This window comes from Metopolophium dirhodum, chromosome 5 (genome assembly GCF_019925205.1).
Source record: "Metopolophium dirhodum isolate CAU chromosome 5, ASM1992520v1, whole genome shotgun sequence".
In the NCBI taxonomy this organism is placed as follows: domain Eukaryota; kingdom Metazoa; phylum Arthropoda; class Insecta; order Hemiptera; family Aphididae; genus Metopolophium; species Metopolophium dirhodum.
The window spans coordinates 15,603,249-15,626,351 of NC_083564.1; the positions used below are offsets into that span (position 1 = coordinate 15,603,249).

A 23,103-nucleotide genomic window follows, 5' to 3' on the forward strand; every position below is an offset into this window, starting at 1 on the left:
TTTTTTTTTTGTTATTTGTTTAACATTGAGCTAGAAATGTAAATTTTCAATACAATTATTCTACACAAATCACTATAAATACAGAATATAAATATAGTTATACAAATTTAGCCTTATTTTTATAAAACAAAAAAAACATTTATATATACATATATATATATATATTTTAATTATTCATTATCATTTATATAATATAATAAAAATTACTTAGTAACATAAATCATAACGTGTATAGAATATATTTTATTGAATAAATATTTTTTAAGCACATCGTTTTATTTTTATATTGTATAAGTATAATAATAATGTAAACAATAAACAAACATTATTATAACAAAACGAAATATAATACTGTAGTCCTAGAACTGTACGTATTCATTGTTGAACAATTATAAATAAATTAATAAAACAATTATCTATTGTATTGTAGTATGAAGAGAAATATAAAATTTGTTTTCGTGCAAACCTTATTATTTTTTATTGCAATCACGTTGAATATATTATTATGTTAATAATTCTGTACCTCAGAGGAAATAATAACATGATAAAATTCCATTTTCATCAAAACTACTCAACCCAATTAATAATTTAAACATAATGTGTTATGCTCTGGTAGTCTAGTGGTATCACCAATATATCATTTTAACTGTAAGATTTCCATCACAGATCGAAATAGATATGCCAAACCTCTGCATAAATCGCATTCGCATCATTTTCCAGGTCATCAATATTCAAATTGGCGCTGCAGGCGAGTGAAATTATAGTGTTATTTATAATATACATATTTTATGCATACTGCTCATAATATTATTATATGTTTATAGTGTTTGATATATTTTGGGACGAGACACTGTTTTTCCATATTTTATGATGAAGTCTAAGCTTCCATTATCGTCCCCGTAACTACAATCGACATTTTTGAAAACACTTAGTTGGGTTCTACTGAAAAAACTATACATAATATCCAATTTAAGTTATACATTGTAAGTTACAACGTACCCGAAAGGTTATATTATAATATGGGATTGGCCTGCGAAGCCCACCACCGAAATCGAAATTCCATCGCGAGCGAACCATAATAATAATATGTGTTTGGTATATAAGCCATGTGAAAATTGGAAATTCCGAATTTAAAGTTTCAGCGGAGTATATATTTTTTTACCTGTAGTGTAGGGATTTGCATTTTTTACACGTCTGTTCAATATAAAAATATTAACATATAATATTCAATACCTATTTCATATTTCTACACAAAAAAATCAAATTTTAATTTCATACAACCTTTACGCATTCTGACGGCACTCGTTTTAAACGTCTTTAAATATCATATCAAAAATTTAAAAGTACCTACCTACTGTAAAAATTGTCAAAAGCAAGCACGCAATTCTTGAAGTGAGTGCTAGATCGTGTGAACGTAGACGAATAGGGAAAACAATTTTTGAGCGAAAGGTAGTATGTCCTACATTTATATTTCGTCGAATGGAATCTTAAAATACCTAAATTAAAAGTGACTTGATGATTCACGTTAAAAATAATCGTAATACTTGGTGTACCCGGTTAAACGTACCACATCCGCAAAACGATATGCTAAAAACAGTGTATCCGTCTTCACGCACAACAACGATGACGGATCAAAACAACTTATAAAAATCGATTACAAAATACAGCAATAAAATTATAATGTACACCCGCACACACACACACACACACACACACACACACACGACCACATACATCCACCCACGACCCACATATACGTAATTTTACACACGTTAGCATCTGAAAACAAGATATTATTATATCATGACACGTCGTGTAATACAATGTTTATTATATAGAAATGGATCGATCAAACCACGGTACCCCTCCCTGCCAAAACTCTGCAAAATATTTAAGAACGATATTATTATCATCACAAATCCGGTGTAGGTGGTTGTAGCGGTAGTGTTGAGGGGGGAAGGGGCGTAATCAGCATATCGTCGGAACTTCGCTGGCACCGTCACTACCCCAATCCCCTCACCAAACACCATTTACCGGTGCCGTCTATCGATTCAGCGGTGGTGGTGCTGTATGTGCTGGTGCTTCTCGTCCATGTGCAGGATCTTCTTGAACGACCGACGGAAGTCCATATTGCACCGGGTGTATATGATCGGGTTGACCGTCGAGTTGAGGTACCCAAGCCACGTGACCACGTTGACGAGCACTTTGGACGGCGGACAGCACGACTTGCAGAACGGGAAGAACAGGTAGATGACGAAGAACGGCAGCCAGCTGACAACGAACACGCCCATAATGACGCCCAGCGTCTTGGCGGCTTTGCGCTCTTTGGATAGCGATATGCGCTGCTTGTGCTCCAGCAACTGGTTGACGTGCTTGCCCATCGACGGCACCGCTCGCACGGCCATCGGCGCACTCCGCCCCGTCCGCTGCTTGTCGCCGCTGCTGCCCGTACCGTTGGTGGCCGCGTCCACCTCGTCGCTGCTGCTGGCCGAGTCACCCGTAACTGCGTCCGCCGCCATCTTCGTCTTGCCGCTACCGGTAGCCGCGTCGTCCCGTTTGCACGACGAACCAGCCGCCGTGGCCGGCAGCGACGCGGCCACCTGTTTTGCCCGGCGTCTCAGCCGCCGCCTGGTGGCCACGTATATCCTGAGATATGTGATGCTCATCACCACCAGCGGTATGTAAAACGAACCCATGGACGAGTACACCACGTAACCGGGGTGCGTGGTGAGCGCGCACGCCGTGTGCTCGTCGAACACGTCCGGCCAGTCGTTCCAGCCGATGAGCGGCGGCGAGCTGATGACCGCACTGGCGATCCACACCAGTGCCACCGTCCACATAACGCGGGACACGGTGCGCTTCTGCGCGTACGCTATGGGCTGCGTGATGGCTCGGTACCTGTCCAGCGCGATTGCGCACAGGTTCAGTATTGACGCGGTGCAGCACAGCACGTCACATGTCAGCCACAACTTGCACACGACGCCACCGAACAGCCACACGCCCGTCACGTTGTAAACGACGTTCAGCGGCAGTACGCCTATGGCCACAGTCAGGTCGGCCACGGCCAGTGACACGATGAATATGTTGGGCACGGACCGGAGCGGCGGGTACTGCACCACGCTCATGATGACCAGTATGTTGCCGAACACGGTGATCACGATCAGCGCCGTAGTGATCACGATCACCGCGATCACGGTCAACATGGCGGCCGATCCCGACCCCGCGCCGTTTTCGTTGGTCACCTGGCAGCCGTTTGCGGCTGCAGCGGCCAGCTCGATCGCTGCCGCCGACGTTTCGTTGATCATTTGCAACAGTCGCTGATCCTGCAACACAATGCCATCACATGTTATTATAATTTTTTTATTGTTTCAAAAAAAATTATCTTAAGCTACGGTTTCCCTGCAGCGTCAAGCAGTGGAACAGCACGGCCGCGTCAGACGCGGACCTACGTCCAGACCGGTATATTGACTCTAGACGACGCGTCCAGACGCTGCAGGTAAAACGTACTTTTACACGTTACATTCAAATATTTAAAACAATATAATGCATTAAAATTAATTCATTCCTTGAAGCTAAGTTTGTGGTAAGGCAAATGAATTATTATAAATTTTCAAAATTTAAAATTAATATTTTATAACAATATGTGAAAAATTTTAATGCGGTTGGTAAGACCAGTTGTTGGCGTGGCTATGTGTCTCCAACCACTTGTCGTAACTCAGCTGCGACTATCTTACCACTCCAGTGTCGTAAAAAAATTATAAAATGTTTTTTAGCCAAGGATTGAAAATTTAAAACAAAGATTCTCATAAATAGTTCATACTGTAACCAACAAACCTAAAATATATACAAACGCAGTTATTTTTTAAATCCATTTGAAGTTCAAATTTGCACGAAATTACATATTAAAACCAAGAATAATAATATTTTGTTATTTTGTTGTAATTTAAAAATATATTGTTCGTGGGAATATGAAAATTTTAGAGTATATTATTATACTATTCTTACACACGATAACATTTTCAAATGTAATTTTGCTGTCAAAAATTAATTTATCCTACTGCAGATATTGTGATTATACCTAATTGTAAAATAAACTACTTAAATCAAAATTACATCAACGAATATAATTAGTAATAATATGGGCTGACAGACCGTCTTCACTCAAATTGTTTTTCGCATATAATCATTTTATATCATTGAATACAAATTTAACACATCAATTACAGTGACTCTCTTGACGCCCAATGTAAGTATAGTAGAGTGTATTACCTACTAACCCGTTTTTTTGTCAACGTATAGAACGCTGATTACATATTAATGGTGGAGCCCATTTTGTAGGGTCGCAAGATGCTCCTTTTATTTTCAAATGTTAGTTACGTAATCAGCACTAGAAAAACTGTTAACCATTTTTATGATAGTTCAAGTTAATATTTTCAAAACTTTTTTTTTCAAAAATGTTGCTTACTGATGTCGTAAACTTTTTAGCTTTGTTTTGAACTTTGCCCGGAAATTCTTTCACCACAAAATCAAAAACAAGTAAAATATGTATGAAAATGTACAGCAACAGGTATCGGTATTTTTGTTTTTAAGTATGCCATGTTTATTTATTTTAATTAACCATCCTTCCATGCATATTTTCTTTGCAAAACAGCTTCCATTTTTCACATCTGCCAGGCGTCCCTCGCCGGCTCACTTTTTTTAGTTCTTAAACGACTATTTTCATATATTACAATTCTTTGTAAACGACTTATATTGTATAAGACTACAGTTCGCCTAATAACCAGTTTACAATATAGTTTTTATTTATTACATGTACATTGTACATAGATAGACTTTTTACTAACAATCTAGAATAAATATATTTTTTTTTAACACAGAGGTATTGCGTTCAAATTAAATAGATTTAAATAATCCAAAAAATGTTAACTTAAGGTTTTTTTTTGTATGCCCAACTTGAATATTATTATGAATTATTATGTTTGATAATTTTTGTTATTGGTTATAGGTACCCGCAGTGAGTTTTAGTTAGTAACAATTCTGCACGTCATAATAATCGTTTATAATAAATTGTTTTTAACTTTACTACCATTAAAGTAATCTGATTGTGTTGTTTTAGACAATTCAATCCGTGGCGCAGTTTTACTCTAAACCAAGCGTACCCGACCCACGGCCTGCGGGGAAGTATTCCAACCGGCCCGTGAATATTGTATAAAATTAGAAATTTCTATAGGTTGAAATCAAAAAAATAACATTTGAAAATATTATAAATATATTAATAAGCTTTTAAGAATTACAAAACATCTTAACATTTTTAAGAATATTGACAGTGGATATTTTATCAAAATTAACCGGTATAAGCTGGTATACGGTTAGGCAGGTCACCTTATAAATTTTAATTTTGAATGGGCCCGCACGTTTAAAAAAGTTGAGCACGCCTGATCTAAACGCTTAAACTTGGTTTGAAAATTTCATGAATTTTTTCACGAACTAAAAAGATTCATTTTTAAATTATACGTTTGAGCCCTCAGATTTAAATATCCCGGTATAATATATGTACATAATAATATGTTACTTTAATAATTCATAATACATATTATTTTACTGCAATTTTTACATTTACATTTATATTCACTGCTATGGTAACAAAACTACTTTTAAGATTTAACCTAACAATTAATATGTAGTAAAGCGTGGAATAAAATTACGCGTCATAAAATATAATTTTTTGTACATTTTACACGGTGCACCGGTAACATTCATATAAATAATTAAAACACATTATGCAAAATTACGCAACTAAAAAATTATAAGCTTAAATAACACGAAATATAATAAGTTTTACTATATTATAGTTTATACGAATTATTTAGATATTATTTTCGGATAATATACATTAAAAATTGATAGTATTAAACAGATCAATAAAAACCTACTTGCCTACGTGTTTTGTTCACAACAACTTAAGCCTACGTGTATGGCGTATCCTATTAAAATAAATATCTTGTAAACGCGTAAATTTTGACAAGTTTCAGTTGAACTTAATTCATTTAGACAAATTTAAATCTGTTTGCGCGCTATACCTTCCGTATCTGGAGTTTAATATATTATTAATACGAATAACATAATATATTATTAACTTCTTATCTAGTTGTAACGATTTGACTTCAACTCGACCGACTGTAGTACTATCCTGCTCGTGTCCTTAAAATATTCAACCGGGTTATATTATTATTATGTAATTACGTCTAGTGTAATGACAAAACTTAAACATCTATATAGCGTTCCATATACCTATAACTACTGTCTGAAGTTGGTTAACGTGAAAAGGAAATTGGGCGTCATCCCGTTATCGGGAATATTGAATTTATGTGCCCAACCTGTAAATTGTAATGGATTCAGCGGATGTATATACCGCTTGCCACGGATTTCCTCAACTGATGAACGGATATACATTATATTCAAAGAGTACATCGTTATACCGTCTTTGCCGGTCTGTGCGGAGAAATTAAATGTTGCAAATTCGTTAGTAATTGTTATCGTAATGTTTTTGTCATGAACAGTTGTAGTTACTTGGGTTTTACAATTATTTTTCCCTGCCTTAGCTAAAGAAGGTAGTGTGAATAACAGAAATCTACGGTAAATCACCAGCATCATTCATATTTTACACAGCTCAATGATAATATCATGCTAAAATAGTTACATATTAATCAAGTGTTCGATTAAATTGTTAGACGATTCGACGTAGATTGTTTAATATAATTACATAAAACTAATATAAAATTGTATTTATTTTGTATTTCTTAAATTTATCATGATCATTATTAATTTATCCAATGTATGTTGAACGATTTTAAAATCACAATATTTATGGTGCGAACTGAAATGTAATAAATTACTACGTTTAATTATATGTTAAGATTTTATCACTTATTACTAGAGATGTGGATTTTACGTAACAAATTTTTTTGGTAATTTACGGTAAAATTGGTAAATTTTTATTAAAATTCAATTTATAGTGTACCTGTTGAATTTTTTCACAATATTATGTAAAGAAGGCAAGATAAATATAAAATAAAGTATTAGTATTTAATCCTTTTATTAAAAATAACGATAAGTAATTATTAATTATAGTAAAATATAAAATAAAAATAAATCGTGGTAACCACATATACCATATCACAATAATTCGTATCACGTAACTGTCATTATCATTTTATAAAAACCCTGATTTGTATTATAATCCTAATATCTTAATAAAAAATACAATAACGTACAAATCAAGTGGTCACTCAACTGTTTGAGCGGTAAAAAAAATGTAAATTGTAAATTTTTTTTTGTACATTTACTTTACCGGTAAAATTTTACATGGTACATACTCGCATCACTACTTATTACACATTATATTATAAACTCATAATTTGAAAAAAAATATAAACACAAATTGAATCGTTATAGAAAGTCTGCAATTTATTTTCTATAATATAATAATGTAATATATTTAAACGCTGTGAAACAAAATTTAGTAAAAAGTCCAATTAAGAATATAATACTCCAGCAATAAATAAAATGTTTTAAAAAATGTAATTTACCGAAAAAGAGGTATTACACTATTGCGAATAATTAAAAGGAATCACATTAACAAGTAAACAGTTTTGTTGAAAATATTAATTATTTAAAGAAAAATGTAATACTAATTGCAACTTGAAGTAAAAATTTAAAATAATATTTCAAAATTAAAAATTAACAAATATTGTACAAATCATTTTCTTTTTTAACTGTAATATTTACTTACAGAAATAATTATGAAAAAAACTGTATTATCATAATCCTTAATAACGTTTCTATACCTATAATTACCATTGATGTTACACTTAAAACAAGTTTAAATATTAAAATAATGAGCTGAGTGAAAAACACTTTGTTTTACTACACAATTTTTACGATGTAATTTATACACGCCATATTTCTAATATTATATAATATTTATTTACTATTTTGTAAATTTCGTGTTTGTGAATGGTTTATAATATTTTATTCCTGCAAGAAAAACATTTTATTGATTAATTTATTCAAGTCTTATGTGAATTTTTTTACGAATAATTCCGTACTGAAAGTTGATAATTGTTTTTAAAAAAAATTATTTAAATTATTTTAAAACAAATGTAAAATATTGCGTAAACATTATTATAATTAAAGTTGTTGCTCAAAGATTATAATAAGGTGCTGATCAAAATACAACTTTTGCATGGCTATGCATAATTTTTTTTTTTAAGTATTTTAAATTATAAGTGTCCATCTTTTCCAATCTTGAATCTTACAAAATGTAAGAATATAACAATTATAAAACAAGAAAAAAAGTATTAATATAATATGAGAAACTATGTTTATTTTCTTTTGTTGTATTGCTCTTTATCTCAATTTTATGCCTACAATACAAATACAATAAGACTAAAATAACCAAAACTTAAAAATATTGTTAAAACGTATTTTAATGAATTACTCATCATAACATTTAATAATTGTTTTCATTTTTTACAACACCACCACCACCACATAAGGTATTAAACATTATTACTATTAAACTGATTTGAAAATAATCGTAAATATATTATAACGACAACTAATTGCTTCGATTTTAAAATGTTGTAGTGGTGTAAATTCTTATTACGACGGACTGGTGGTAGGGCAATAAATCCTATTCAGCTCAGTGGGCGCAGATAACATATAATAAGTACCACAAATAACCTTACCTAACCAGCACAGTATAACCCAACAGAATTTCTTCACGAATCCACCACGTAATAGATCCATTTTGAGTCGTTGGTAAATTTAAAAAGTATGACTCTCCGTTAGTACAACTGATGTGACGTGTGACACTAATTCAGACGGAAACCCAACTAACCATTTGACTTCGGTCTTCGGTATGATCGAAATGGAAAAAAATCAATATAATAAGTATTCCCAAGTGTGCAAAATTATTTCACTCAGAGACTAATTTTCGAGCCTAACAGGTGGTTGGAGACCATATAATTTTCTTCCCTTAATAATGCACCTATAGTATATTAACGTATTTTTATTTACTATACATAATAATATATTAACTCGTATATAGAGGGAACATTACTCTTTAGTTATAAATAAACGAAAGAAGTGTAAAACGAATTTATAACAGATGTTTCAATACGTAGGTATTGAAGTTCACTATTTTTGCAGATGTACCTACGTAATACTTATATAAAATGTTTTATATACATACAACAGTGCATACTAATGGTCATGACTCATGGGTATGATTGTAGATCTATGCAGTGAATTCTTATGAATTAGTTTTGATTTAAAGACCACTACAAAAACTAAGTTTCTTACATTAAAAATATAAGTACAGATATTTATATCAAACTTCTCGGTATAACAGTTGCCGTAAAAATAAATAACGGGGCTACCTCAAAAAATGTAAAATTGTTCAGAATCCCCCGAAATACGTGTAGGCACCAAATCAAAAAATATGAAAACAAAAAAGAACTCGTAGATGTTATAATATAAAGTTATAATTAACTGTGTAAAGTACACAATTTGTCATCTTTTAACTCCGTCATTATATTCAGTGTAAATCATTTACAATGAACGAAAACATTTATTTTATGACATTGTATAACTTTTAATTGTTCATTTATTTTTTTAATACGGGGTTAATTGATAAATTATTGTATAGGCACCTGCATACGTTTATATTTAAACAAATGCGTTTTAAAACTTTTATTCGGATAATATCGTTTAAAAACATTCAAGATAGTAACTAGGTATATAGGTACCTATTCTGATTAAGCAAAGCTCAAAAAGCTAAATTTCAATGGAAACTATACGAAAGTTTTTCCTTTTGGCAGACACCAACATAATGCGTTGCGTGAACTCTGATAAGTATGAAATTATTGTCTTCAAGTACTCACGTACCATATAGTTTAATGTGCGTGGGTCATTCAAATAAATATTTACACACATGGGTCCTGTACAATATAATAGTGACCATTGTCGGTTTACGGTTTTGAAATAAATTCCATTCCATTTGTATATCAGTTTAGCATTATATTATAATCAGTCACGGGCGTTGGGTAGGTAGTATACCTCTAAAATAAAACCGTCGCAACTTGATGATTTTAATGCTACGATAATGCACACTTTATGTCGTTGGACTATTGAATCAAGTCACATTTAGATCCATTTGGATTACAAGTCAATTTATTCAACTCCAATGGTTATTTACTGAAAATATATGCGAAGATAATATGATTAAGTTTATCTTTGGATATAGGTGACAAAATTAATTTAGAGTTACTTTTTATTTGAGAAAATAAGAGATATTTGAAAGCGAACATTATATGAATGGGAAACTGATTTCAAGAGTTCATTAGTTTTCCTTTGCATAATTGTGATTTCTGAGTAAAAAAATGTATAATATATTTTTAATGAAAAATGTTTGCAGTGTGATAGTCATAGTGAAGTAGTATAAATTGTATAAATAATACATAGTATTTATCCTTCATTATTAAATTGTCGCTTTTTAACAAAATTGAAATATTAAAATATGTTTTATTTGATATAGGTGAAAGGTAACCGATAGATATTTATTTAAATATCTGCACTCATTACACTTATTTCGTAAAGTTTTAATAATTTTTTTTAAGTGGTTTGGTGTAATGGCAAACCAACGTTTCAATTATAATTTTAAAACTTTTTACCGTTATCATATTTTTAAGTTATTTTTTTTTTTATGATAACAATTGTTTTAATTTGATAGCAGTTTATATTTTTGGAACATTTCTCTACGTTATAATCGAATCTCGGAGTAGTATTTAATTAGATGAAAGTATTAAACGTTTTACTCAGTAAAGTTGTAGTGGCACAAAGGTACCCAGAAAAATGTTGATTCACTACAAATCTGATCATTTTTAAACCTCGAATACTTATAACAATAACTGACAATTCATTGAAAATTATATCAGAAAAATATTAGTATTATATTATTAAATTCAAAATATACCTGTTATAATTTAAAAAAAGTTTTAAGCTTAAAACTGGTAACAATGAAAAATTTTAAAGACATTAATCATTATAATAAAACTATGTAAAAATAATATTTTTAAAAAAGTTTAATCTTTTTGATATACTGTGGGTAGACACGTCATGTATTACATATTAACATAGTATAAATTTGGACATTTATTTATTCGTTAAAAACAATGTCAACATGTTTGTTTTTAAAAGAAAAGTGCAAGACTGATATAATAAAATATGTATATTATATTATTATGATTAGTCTGAAACCAAATTTACAGTTTTATTTATTTAGTTACTTTAAAATGAAAATTTAATTTAATTCTGATACCTGGTGTATTACAATTTGTTTTCTTGATACAATATTACACTATCACTCATGTCATATTGTAATAAACAATAACTTTAACAAATAATAATCAAACATTATTATATACATTACCAGCGATATTTAAGAAATTTAAATTGTAAATGTTCAGTCATAATGGACCAATTTATGATATACATATGCTATATGATTAATTAACCTTACCAATTTTCACTCAATTATGTAGTAAATTGATATATTTTCAATATTGAATTATAAAATAGAACATCTAACCTGAGTTTTATAATGAATATCAGATATAATTTATTGTAAAAAAATAAGTATATAGGTACTACCATATTCAATGAAAAAATGTATGTTTAATATATAATTTAATCTGAATTCAACTTTTGACATAAAAAATTAAAAAAGTAAACTTGAATGACCATGACAAATATTTAAATATTTAAATACTTAATTTAAGTGAAAGCAAATATTAAACATAAAGAAATATTTAACATCACGAGTTATTATAATAATATGTGTTATAGAATTTGCATATTATATTAAATTTATTTATTTAAGTAATTTGTCATGTACTATTAAGATGTAATGGAATTACATATTTTTTCATCGGTTTTTTTTTAAGTATTTTTTATTATACATCAAGTGCTTTAAATTATGATTAGCGGTCAGAAATATTTTGGTTGGTAAACATACATAGTGCATGAATATAATTTAATATTGTATTAAAATGTTAATTATAATATTTTAATTAAAAATGTATTATATATTTGAATGCACACATAATATTATTATAATGTAAAATAAAGTCACGAAAATGTCTATAGGTATTACGTATATTTACGGCAATCCAATACATTTTCCATTTGTTAACTTTTCATAGCAATTAAATGATTCATTGTAATATAGATAATAATATTAAAATAAGTTATATTAAACTATAAAAATAATATTTATGACCAACGTGCGCATAATAGGGTTATTTTCAGGGAAATAATTTTATTTGATATCAATATTGAACGTTTAACATTAATTGATGGTACCGTTCAAATGTATACACAGGAAGGTAAATAGCCATTAATAACTTCAGCAGCTAGAAACGGTTCATTTAAATTTGATGTTGATCTATGCGATAGATAAATTAGCAGCTGGCGGTGTAACTTGTACTTAATTTCAGTGGTATTTTATTACGTGTTTGAAAAAAGTCATCCATATAGTATTTTTGTTAACCAATTTAGGTAAGTTTTATTTTTTGAAAGGTTTATGGCTGATGGCACATTCATATAATAATATTTCTTACATTTTAAGTTAATCTCATCTAGACGATAAATAATGACAATCGATAACCTATTTAATTTTTTGCATTCATTGTGCTTTATTAAACTTTTAATTTAGTCAATAGACACAATCATTCATATTATATTTGAAAAAACAAATTTATACATTCCTAATTTTGCTTTTGACTTTCGGTAGGTAAATATCGCACATAAAATGTAAAAATAATTAAATAATTATATACATTTTAATAATACATAAAACTAAGGGCTGTTCCTACAATGTCCGGTAAAGTGTCGGTTAACGCTAATCGACTGATAACAGATTTTGTTACCCGCAGAATTCGGCCGGTTAACTTTAACCCGACATTGTAAGAACGGCCTAAATAAAATATAAATTTATATAATGTATATGTTTATTCTTTAATAAATCACCCGTGAATAAATAAATAATTTTTTATGTTAGTTCCACAGATGGGGTCAGTTGCAGTATGTTTCTCTCCTATAATTATGAAACTTAAGTTATCTCTCTCTATGCGCAATATTTGGTTTGATTTTAAAACCGTTGATTGAAACCTGTCCAAGTTCATGTCATCAATTAACGTGCTTCTGAATTATTAAAAAATATGTTAAATATAGATAGAATATTAAACCAAATACCATTCGCCGTTCGCCGAAAGAATATGGATGCGCACAACCCCACCACAACTATACGAAAATCCCCCACACTCCTCGGTTCGAAGTAACCACATTGATCAGTGAATAGAATATGACATTTAAGTTTTATGTAAATTACATCGACTTCCGGACTTAAGCTGTTGGTACAATATATAATATTATAATTTTGACATATGTACTATTGACCGTACGTATATAGATGTTATGATGCCATAGATATTGTGTATAAATTAAAGAAAATATTTTGTTTAATTGAATCTTTGATTTGACCTACCTGCAGACTACCCGTTTAAAATTACGGACAAAAGAATTTGTCGAACTGAATTCTATTAAATTCCTTGTGGTTGATATGTGTAACTGCAAGAGTCCTCGAATAAAAATAACTCGAGAGCGGAATTTTGGTCCTTCTTTTATCCAACAATGTAAACAATATAAATTCCAGTGTTTATGGTTGTTTTGAGGAAGAATTGAAACATTTTTAAGCTAAAAAGTAATTGATGGACGATAATAAGCAGTTAATAATATGTAATTCGTGTACTAATAGTTCAATACTACCAAGTGTCTTCAGAAAAAAAAATTATGATTATTCTTCACTACAATATACGAGTCATAGTTCGATTGTGGCGTTTACGTACTATTTGAGTGTAATAATCGGTTATTATTTGAAAACATTATAAAATCGGTGCTACTGATTGTTTCTCCGGTGACCATAGTTAACTCCATCGTTTGCTACATAATATGAGCTCATCGAATATGAAAACAATTTTCTTTTGCAACGATAAGTATCTAATATGTATCGAGTTGTAAAAGAAAAGACGACGACGACGTGACGAATTTTTTTCATACGAGGTCCTTATATACCCTAAAAATGGTTTTCAACGAGCACATAAAATAATATTTTATTCTGAAAATATATTGTTTGATATCCTTATATTTTTAGGTAAATATAAAATATTAGGAAACAAATTCGTTTTTTATTAAAAAAAAAATAATGATAATAATAACATTGTTATTTATCATAATATTTCGATTTATGTTTGAATTGTTTATTGAAAATATTATATATTTTATGTTCATGGCCAAATGTATCCTGCCTAACCAAATTTGTTTTATTGGCTTACTTATTTTGACTGACTTATTTTTATAGTATAAAATTATATCGTGCACATTTAAAAATTTATCGCAATTCACGTTTATATTTCTTATCATAAAACGAAAAAATACGGTGTGTTTGATATAAATTAATATAAACAGTAGTACCAAAAAGCCTACCATTTGAGCATGCTAAGATGTCTTCTTAAACACTTCGAAATTAAGAAAGTTTTAGAAGTGTTGTATTATTACGACGAATAAATCACAATATCTTAATATTGTTAGGCGTGCTATAATTGTTGCCGTAAACGTACGTATGTTCAATCTTCCGTTTGTGTAACTTGTTTCACTCATTACAAACACTACACATACTATAATACTACCGTATAATCTTGTTCGTAAGTCTAGTCGATACCTACGCTTGTAGAAATGTCTGCAAATAACCTCTTGAAAGTTTTAAAGCCTGGTTATTACATTATATTTTAGAACCGTGAACATTATACTAGAGTTGTACACTGTGCGCAGAATATTTACTATAAATCTTAAAAATCTAATCAAAATAAAACAAATTGCTTTTTGCTTGTTTTGTATTATTCAAACTCTAATCAAATAATAACTTTAGGGACATGAAACAAAAAAATAAAGGCTGTGTCTAGGTACCTGGGTTGTAAATCCTTACGACTCCGGATGCCACAAGTCACACTCTTATCGGACGATAATGATGATAACTCTTACGACCTCGAGTAAACACTTTGAAACCGACTTAGACTTTTGTATATTATTATAATTTGATCTAAGAATATATTGTGAAATGTGTTACCACAAAAGCGTCTTTTAATATTAAAATTTAGATAATATATAAGAATGAGAAAACAACGATTTGTATGTGTGCAAAAACTATTATTATGATGAAATTAATTATTATAGATATTCTTAGGTTAAATAATATTATGTCTGATTCATTATAAATACCGGTATGTCGTATGTACAATAATCATTCTGTGTCGGTGGTTCCCAAGCTTTTTTTTCCTTCGCAGCACATTATTATTTGTAATTGTACGTCACTTCTAAAGTGCCAACTCTGGAATATTTATCTAATCACCAAAAACAAGTGCTTAAGAACTGAAAACACACATAGTCACGTGAATACTCAGATATAACCAGCACACTTTTAAAATTCCAAGGCACGCCCTTTGGGAAACACTGTTGTATATATGTGCACGATAATTAATTTTTTGTCACGCCTGCACTGAAAGTTTAGTTTTCGATAGTGGTTGAAGCGTTGAAAAGCGTACTTTTTCCGTCCAGCCGGCGGTTAAGTGGGAATCCCAAAAAATGGGCGGTAAAGTGGAAATCCCCAGAAGTTCCGGGCGGTAAATTAGAAATCCACAACAGTGCTGGGCGTGTATATCACGCGTATTCCCTGCACAACCAGACACTGACCAGGGTCCTTACAAAACATAAACTTTTGTGTACATCTTATATTCATATTATTATTAACCTCCTTGCATGACGCGTAAACATTTTTATTCCATGAAATCGTTTTCGTAGAATAATCTGATTGTTGCATAGATCCCTGCACAGTGCATTACCATTGCCGTGATTACCATTGACGTTTATTCTTATTTTATTTTAATATAAAACAAAATTATTATTATTATATTATTATTTATACTGAAATCTATACCACGGTCCTTACAAAACAAACTTTTGGTTACATCTTATATTCATACTATAACCTCCATGCTTAAAAAAAATAATACCAAATCGTTTCTTTCATGAAATATTGTTTTCGCAAAATAGTCTGGTTGTTGCATAGATTCCTGTCCCTGCGTCACCTTTTCCGTGAATCGTGATTGATGAAAACAGAGTTGTAAGAAAAAATAGTATGTGTGGCTCGTACGGGAAGGAAATTTCCCACTCTTGCCACACAATATACTATTAAATCGTTTTTATATTATACTATCATTTTTAGTTCCTTAGTAGGCTTTTGTTGAATTAACGCACACAATCATTTTAATATTTTAACATCAAATATACTTATTAAATGACATCAAGTTCAATAATAACCGTAATTGTGGGACTAGTATAGATGCCATAATTGCCAGTCTTAAGTTTCTGTTAATTGAAATTCACTGCGGTCAAATTGGATGCTGACAAACGAGCAACACTAGAGCCTGCAGAGATGAGCTACAATAAGGTATCTGAAATCTATAGTTCTATCGGTAAGTCAGAATAATTAATTAATTATTATATCATAACATATATTTTATGATAACCACTTACGTATACTGTATTAAAATGTCTGTGTTGTTCATTAATGTTTTCTAATTTTTGATAAGTTTTAATTTAAAAAATGAAACGCTATATTATACTGCTTATTTCATTTGAAATTAAGATGTTAAAATTCTGAAGAATTTTTTATCAAACGGTGCTCCTCTATTGTACTTACAGTAAGTTGTATATCAATAAAACTACCAAGTAGCACTAATGCAATTTAAATATTACATTTTAGAATGAAAGTTGAAATGTTAAACTTTCTAACGTATAAAAATAGTTGCAAACAGCGTACAAGTGGGTCGATTTAAAAATATTACATTTTAATTACCTATTATAATTTATTTGTAAAGCAATTTGAACGATTAAAAGAAACTGTAGACCACTCTTAGTGTGTCTATACTCGTGTTATTCTTTAAGGCGATTACAATTTTTAATTTTGACTTCCTCGTGTTTTTTTTACATAAGTGGTGTTAAGATAGATACATGTTATTTTAACGGTATCTCGAACTTAAAGTACACAGATCATGGGAATGCTTCCTTAACTTTTGTAGGCCAATGGTGGATTTCATTGTAATTTGAATCTAAGAGGATGCCATTACATGAGACCCGCATGTGTAATCTTCGTCTTACAATTAATGTACAGCACAGAAAATTTGCGTTCAGTAGAACTAAAATTGTGTTGTTATCTTTAATATTAGAGATAATTGACGTATGATAAAAGGTAAGGATATTAGTTATGTCCTCTCGTTGATTTCTACAGCATTTTTGTTTTTAATCGGGTATGAACATTTATATATTTTAATATTTTACATTCACAATTATAACTAACTTAAAAATTAAAACATCGTAAAAACCCAACTATTTAACATAGATAATTTTCTTACCTTTAAGTTGGATAATATAGGTCAATTCATTCTAATATTTAAGCTGATAACACAAAATTGGTTCTGCGGAAGTCAAATTTATTGTATATGTTTTACGTTTAAGAGACGGAATTAGGACATGAGGGAGTTGCGTCCTCTTAAGTAGATTTGAGACTGATAGTATCTATCAACTGTCAAATTTCAATAAGTTCGTTTAGGGCTGAATAACTGGTTTTGCAAACTTACGATTTAGTCCTTCTTAGCCTAGTTGACTGCTGTTTGTTGTCGTTATAATAACAATGATATCTATCTCATTGTTATTATTGCTGAGTATTTACAAATACTAAAACGTAAATATTGTTATCTATGCAGGGGCTGTTTAAAAAATCGAGTTTAGATAGCAAAATTATTAATCTGACCTTGTATTCACATACTTGGATCATATATAGGTATCTTGTTATAAATTTATAATACAAGTATAGAATGCCAAATAAAAGATAAGTTTTTACAACATTAATGTAATAACATATAATATTATATGGGTATTATATAGAAATTAAAATTATAAAATCTATATTATAGAATCATCTTGTTCGCCCCTTTCAATAACTTAATTTTTGAATCATATATTTAAAATAATAATTTATTTTTCTATATAATATATTTTATGACCACTTGCCCACGTTTATTATTATTATTATTTTTTTTTAGTGCGTACCTATCTATAATTAATTTAAAAATTACGAATATGAAGTGGTAAGTAAATATAAACGAAATGTAGGAACTATCACCATGAGAAATTAAATTGTGGTTAAGATAACCTAATACCAATTAATTAGTCTATATAACTATAATATCTACAACTGAAAGAATAGCGACAAAACTCTAAAAACTGTTGGTAATCAGCTATTTAAGATTTAAAAAATACAATACAAATCAAATTTTTATTTAGTTGTTATGATGTTTTGGTAAAAATATGTTAAGTTACATTGTTTTTAAATATGCTTGATAGATAAAGTAAATAAAGTAAATAAATGAATTATTAATGTTATTAAAAAATGTTTGAAAACATTTTGTTTTATGTCACTATTCATGACAGAAATAATCATTTTTGTGTATATTGTCTGCTGAAATAGTGACGCAACTCAAAACTGAGTATTTAATAAAATTACACTTATGTCAATTGAAATTATAAATTGTATTAATAATATAATTTATAATAAACTCATTGTAACTTGTATATTGTATACTACAGTTCTTAATGGTTATAATATTATTTATTATGTTTAAAACATGGACCACACGCTACCACAGTATTATAAAAGATGATAATAGTGATGATATTTGAAGTCTTAACAATACAATTAGATAACATTTATTATATTATCTATAATAAATTAGTATTATAATCTGATTTACCAGATTCGTTGACTATTATATCCAAATGTATTCGTCTAAAGAGTAAGAACTCATGAATAATACTGAATAACCATTGACCAGAATATAGCCATAACGGTAGATATGATATTAAATAAATATATCTTTATATTGCGTTTTATTTAAACGGGGTGTAAAAACACCGTCAAATAAAACAAAGTGGCCAATATTTTAACAAGTCTTAGCAAAATCCTTAGAAAAAAAAATGAAAAAAAAAAGTTAAATTATCCAAGTTTATCGTATTCAGGAAATCGATTATCGTGTACACCCGCGCATGTTGGCGGTGTCATCGGTGGTACCCACCACCCATCAATTTCACGAAGAGTATCGAATGACACAAACCCGACCATATTATAATATCACACCCACACCTACACCATCACCGTAATATAGATAATCATCGCGTTTATCTTGTGCTCTGTACGTAACGTAATTGCACACATATAATAATAATATAAGGTAGGTATAGCGTTCGAGTTAATTATTTTAATTTTTTTTTCGTTTTAAAAAAAATTAATTCTTTACTATAGTAGTTGGTGGTTGACGCAAATTCAATTATAATACAATAATATGCCATCTATATCCAAAAAACCAGTGCCTTAGAAAACAATATTATTACTCGACACTTTATCCGGTTTTTCGCAATGTTCACGGAAATCGGAAATGATTCCCTAGTATATTATATTATACCTATACCGGGTACCTATATGCCAATTCGCTTAAATGAAGAACCTACTTAACTTGATTGCACGTCTCAAATATATATCGGTGAGTTTCTTAAAACTGTTGAACTTTTTTACAACCCAGGAAGATTGTTAATGTTGAAAAATAAAATATCTTATACGTGTTTGCATTTCTGGTTCAATGATTAATGTATGAATGTATTAAACGACTTACCTATACGTATAGTATCATCATGTTATAGCTCAAGCAATTGTTTATTTCGTACGTTTTACATTCACATTCAGTGATTTTTTTACATAAAATTGTATTTGTTTTGTGAATTTTATCGCATCCCTATAAAATAAACGTAGAACTAAATTTTTTATTTATTGATACTGACGAAATCGCATTTACCCACGTACAGTAAATAAATAGTTACTTTATCAGATTTATATCGTGTTCTATGATATATTATTTCATATTATTTATATTTATTTAACAAAATTATCGAATACAATGATTTCTCAATCATTACAAATGCATGCCAGAGAATATGTAAAAAAAAATCGTAGCAGTAAATGTTGCAAATACTATTAAGTTATTAATGTTCAATATGTGTATTTGAAATGAAATTTATGAGCATTTTCATCAAATAAACCTTATCTGTTGATAAACTATTACAATATGTGAGATATTGACACTGAAGAACAGAAAAACTTTTTAATCTTAAAATATAATATCATTGGTAGGATTCTGCATTTATATAGAATAAGCATAATATTATTTAAATACCTGTATTGTAAAGTACCTATTCATTAAGAGACCTCAATAAAACAAATCTGGTCACAATTTATAAAATATTTTATCAAAAAATGTTATGCAAAAACTAGTATTTCGTTCTGAAACATGGAATGAGTAAGACCAGAATGTGTATACATTTAATATTGAATCATCTTTTCAATAAACAAATATATACATACTGAGAATGAAGGTCTAAAAATATAAAACTATCTTAAATTGAATTTATGTATATTATTATTATGTTATAGAAGTTATTCATTTTAACTGTGATTATTAATAATTAGTAGGGAGTTATGCAAACACATCGTTTGTATGGACGTAATCATCTTCATTTCATTAAAAGTAGTGTCCTAACTAAATGTAACGTTATGATTATGACATAGGTGAAATTTACTCAAACATCCCAATTATTTAATTTTTTTCATTCAAACATCATACAACGAAATAAGATGATTATATTGTCCTTAATTAGTTGTCTAAATTGTCTTTAATCATCGTATACATGTTGGAGAATTAAATCAATTAGTTTTATTCGCCCAATGAAAAATACGTAACGTTTTTATATTTTTATTTTTATTGTGGCTGTGTACAAAACAAAAGAAGTCTAAATTACAAATAGTTTAAATCCGTTTTGCTTTATATCAACATCCAAATACACACTAAGTACTCTTTATAATCGATAATTTGTATTTACTTACATACAAGTGTAATGGAATTGATATTATTATTGTGAAGAATCTTGTATTTTAAAAATCAAAAGGTACGCATTTCTCTGGGTTTTATTTCATTTCATTCCACTTATAATTAAACTCTAATCTTTGCAACGACCATAAATGTACTAATATGACTAGACACAAATATGTGATAGTTTAATAGATTTTGATTCATCTAAAGTAATTTCCAACGATCGCTTTAATTAAAAGTTGAAAATTGTTCATAAAAAATATTTTATTTCTAACACTTACTTAAGTATGGATTTGAAATGTATTATATTTATTGGTATTACTCGTATAATTGAGTTGTTAAAATAATTGTTGTCTTACAATTTTATGAATTATTGAATTTATATGATATGCAGGTTAATACAAATTAATGGTGTCGGAATGGTATTAAATTTCAAATTATACTTGTATGGTTTATTAGTATAGTATAATATGAATTATGTGATAAGCGGGTACGGTTTACTTGAAATAAGATTAATAAAAATAATAATAAACTAGGTTATATAACTTATATACATTGAAAGTAGGTATTAAAAATAAATTTAAAAGATAATATTATAGTTTTTTTTTGAAAGAGTTCCTAGATACGAGTTATGAGTTATGCATTTATACAGGTGATTTAAATAGATTAAAACGTTATAACGACAAATACGTTTAGATGACTACGTAGTATATTAAATAGCTACTAAAAGGTCCTCGACGACATCAAGGGGCCATGGGGGTGAGACGAATGTTGTATCTATATTATTAACGACAATAACTCAGAATATTACGAGATGATGACTTGAGTCGTTATGGACATCAACGTTTTAAATATGAGATAAAAATAATAAAATGTGTATTTTTGTTTTTATCAAGTAAATAAAAGATGAAATATATCTCTAAGATTTAAATAACCACACGAAAATTTAAGATAAACAAATAATAATCGTAAAAAAAAAGTTAACTTTTTAAAAAATAAATACAACTTAAATCATAAAATATAATCATAATTGGACCATATTCACGTAGCAGTATCATCATACTCGAAAGTATTAACAAATGAATGTTTAACACTGATTTTCGCACAACTCATGTAATTCGTTATATTATCGCAATTTTCTGTCATGTACTGCAATGACGTTTCACTGAATTAATAAAGTATCATTCGAAAGAATGATTTTTTTTCCATATAACTTATAATATACACGTGCAGTTTTTTTTACGAACATATTATTTTTGTTTAAAACCGTTTTTCTAAATAAAAGATTTGTGCTGTATGGACATCACGATAAAAAAAATATTTCTAGTAGCTCTGTGATTTTAAAACACGAATGTGAAACCATTTGGTCACAGGGACATTACTTCGAAACCATTAACAGTTTGATCACGGGTTCTGAACAAAAATGCTAATCGTGAAAAAATGGGAAACTTGTGAAAATGTTAATTTCCGTTTAAATGTTACATGTCGGTTGAAAATGTTGGATATCATTTTAATTTAAATATTAATCATAACTAATGATAATAACGTATGGTAGGTTTTAAATAGTGTTTGAAACAGCGTTTCAAATCATACGCAGGTGCATTATTTTTGATTTAAAAATGTAATATTTTAGCCTATATTATTAGATCAATAACAATTCAAAACCGTAAATATGGAATTATACAAAATAAAAACATCTTATATTAAATAACAATATTCAATATGGTATACCATTGTAACTTAGTTTTGAATAAGAGCTCATATAATACTATAATATGGGAACAAAATAAATAGTACCTGCTATATCATGTGAACCAATTCTGTAATTATATAATATTAATATCCACGTAAAAAAATCCTGCATGTATTTTTAAAAATGTACAACCTTAAGGTAAACTTATAGTTTTCTCGTATCATGCCATCCAAACTCAATTTTATGTGTGCTATG

The 23,103-nt window shown here is 29.2% G+C and overlaps 1 protein-coding gene across 6 annotated transcripts in view; it reads right to left on the reverse strand.

Moving 5' to 3' along the window:
* Window positions 1–216: 216 nt before the first annotated feature.
* Window positions 217–23,103, reverse strand: part of LOC132944813 (octopamine receptor) — a 93,419-nt gene continuing 70,532 nt past the window's right edge. For all 6 annotated transcript variants that reach the window (XM_061014327.1, XM_061014325.1, XM_061014324.1 and 3 more), the window contains one exon: window positions 217–3,323. In XM_061014327.1, coding sequence (XP_060870310.1) covers window positions 2,052–3,305 — 1,254 coding nt within the window. In that variant the 5' untranslated portion in view covers window positions 3,306–3,323 and the 3' untranslated portion in view covers window positions 217–2,051. The remainder of the gene's footprint in view (window positions 3,324–23,103) is intronic.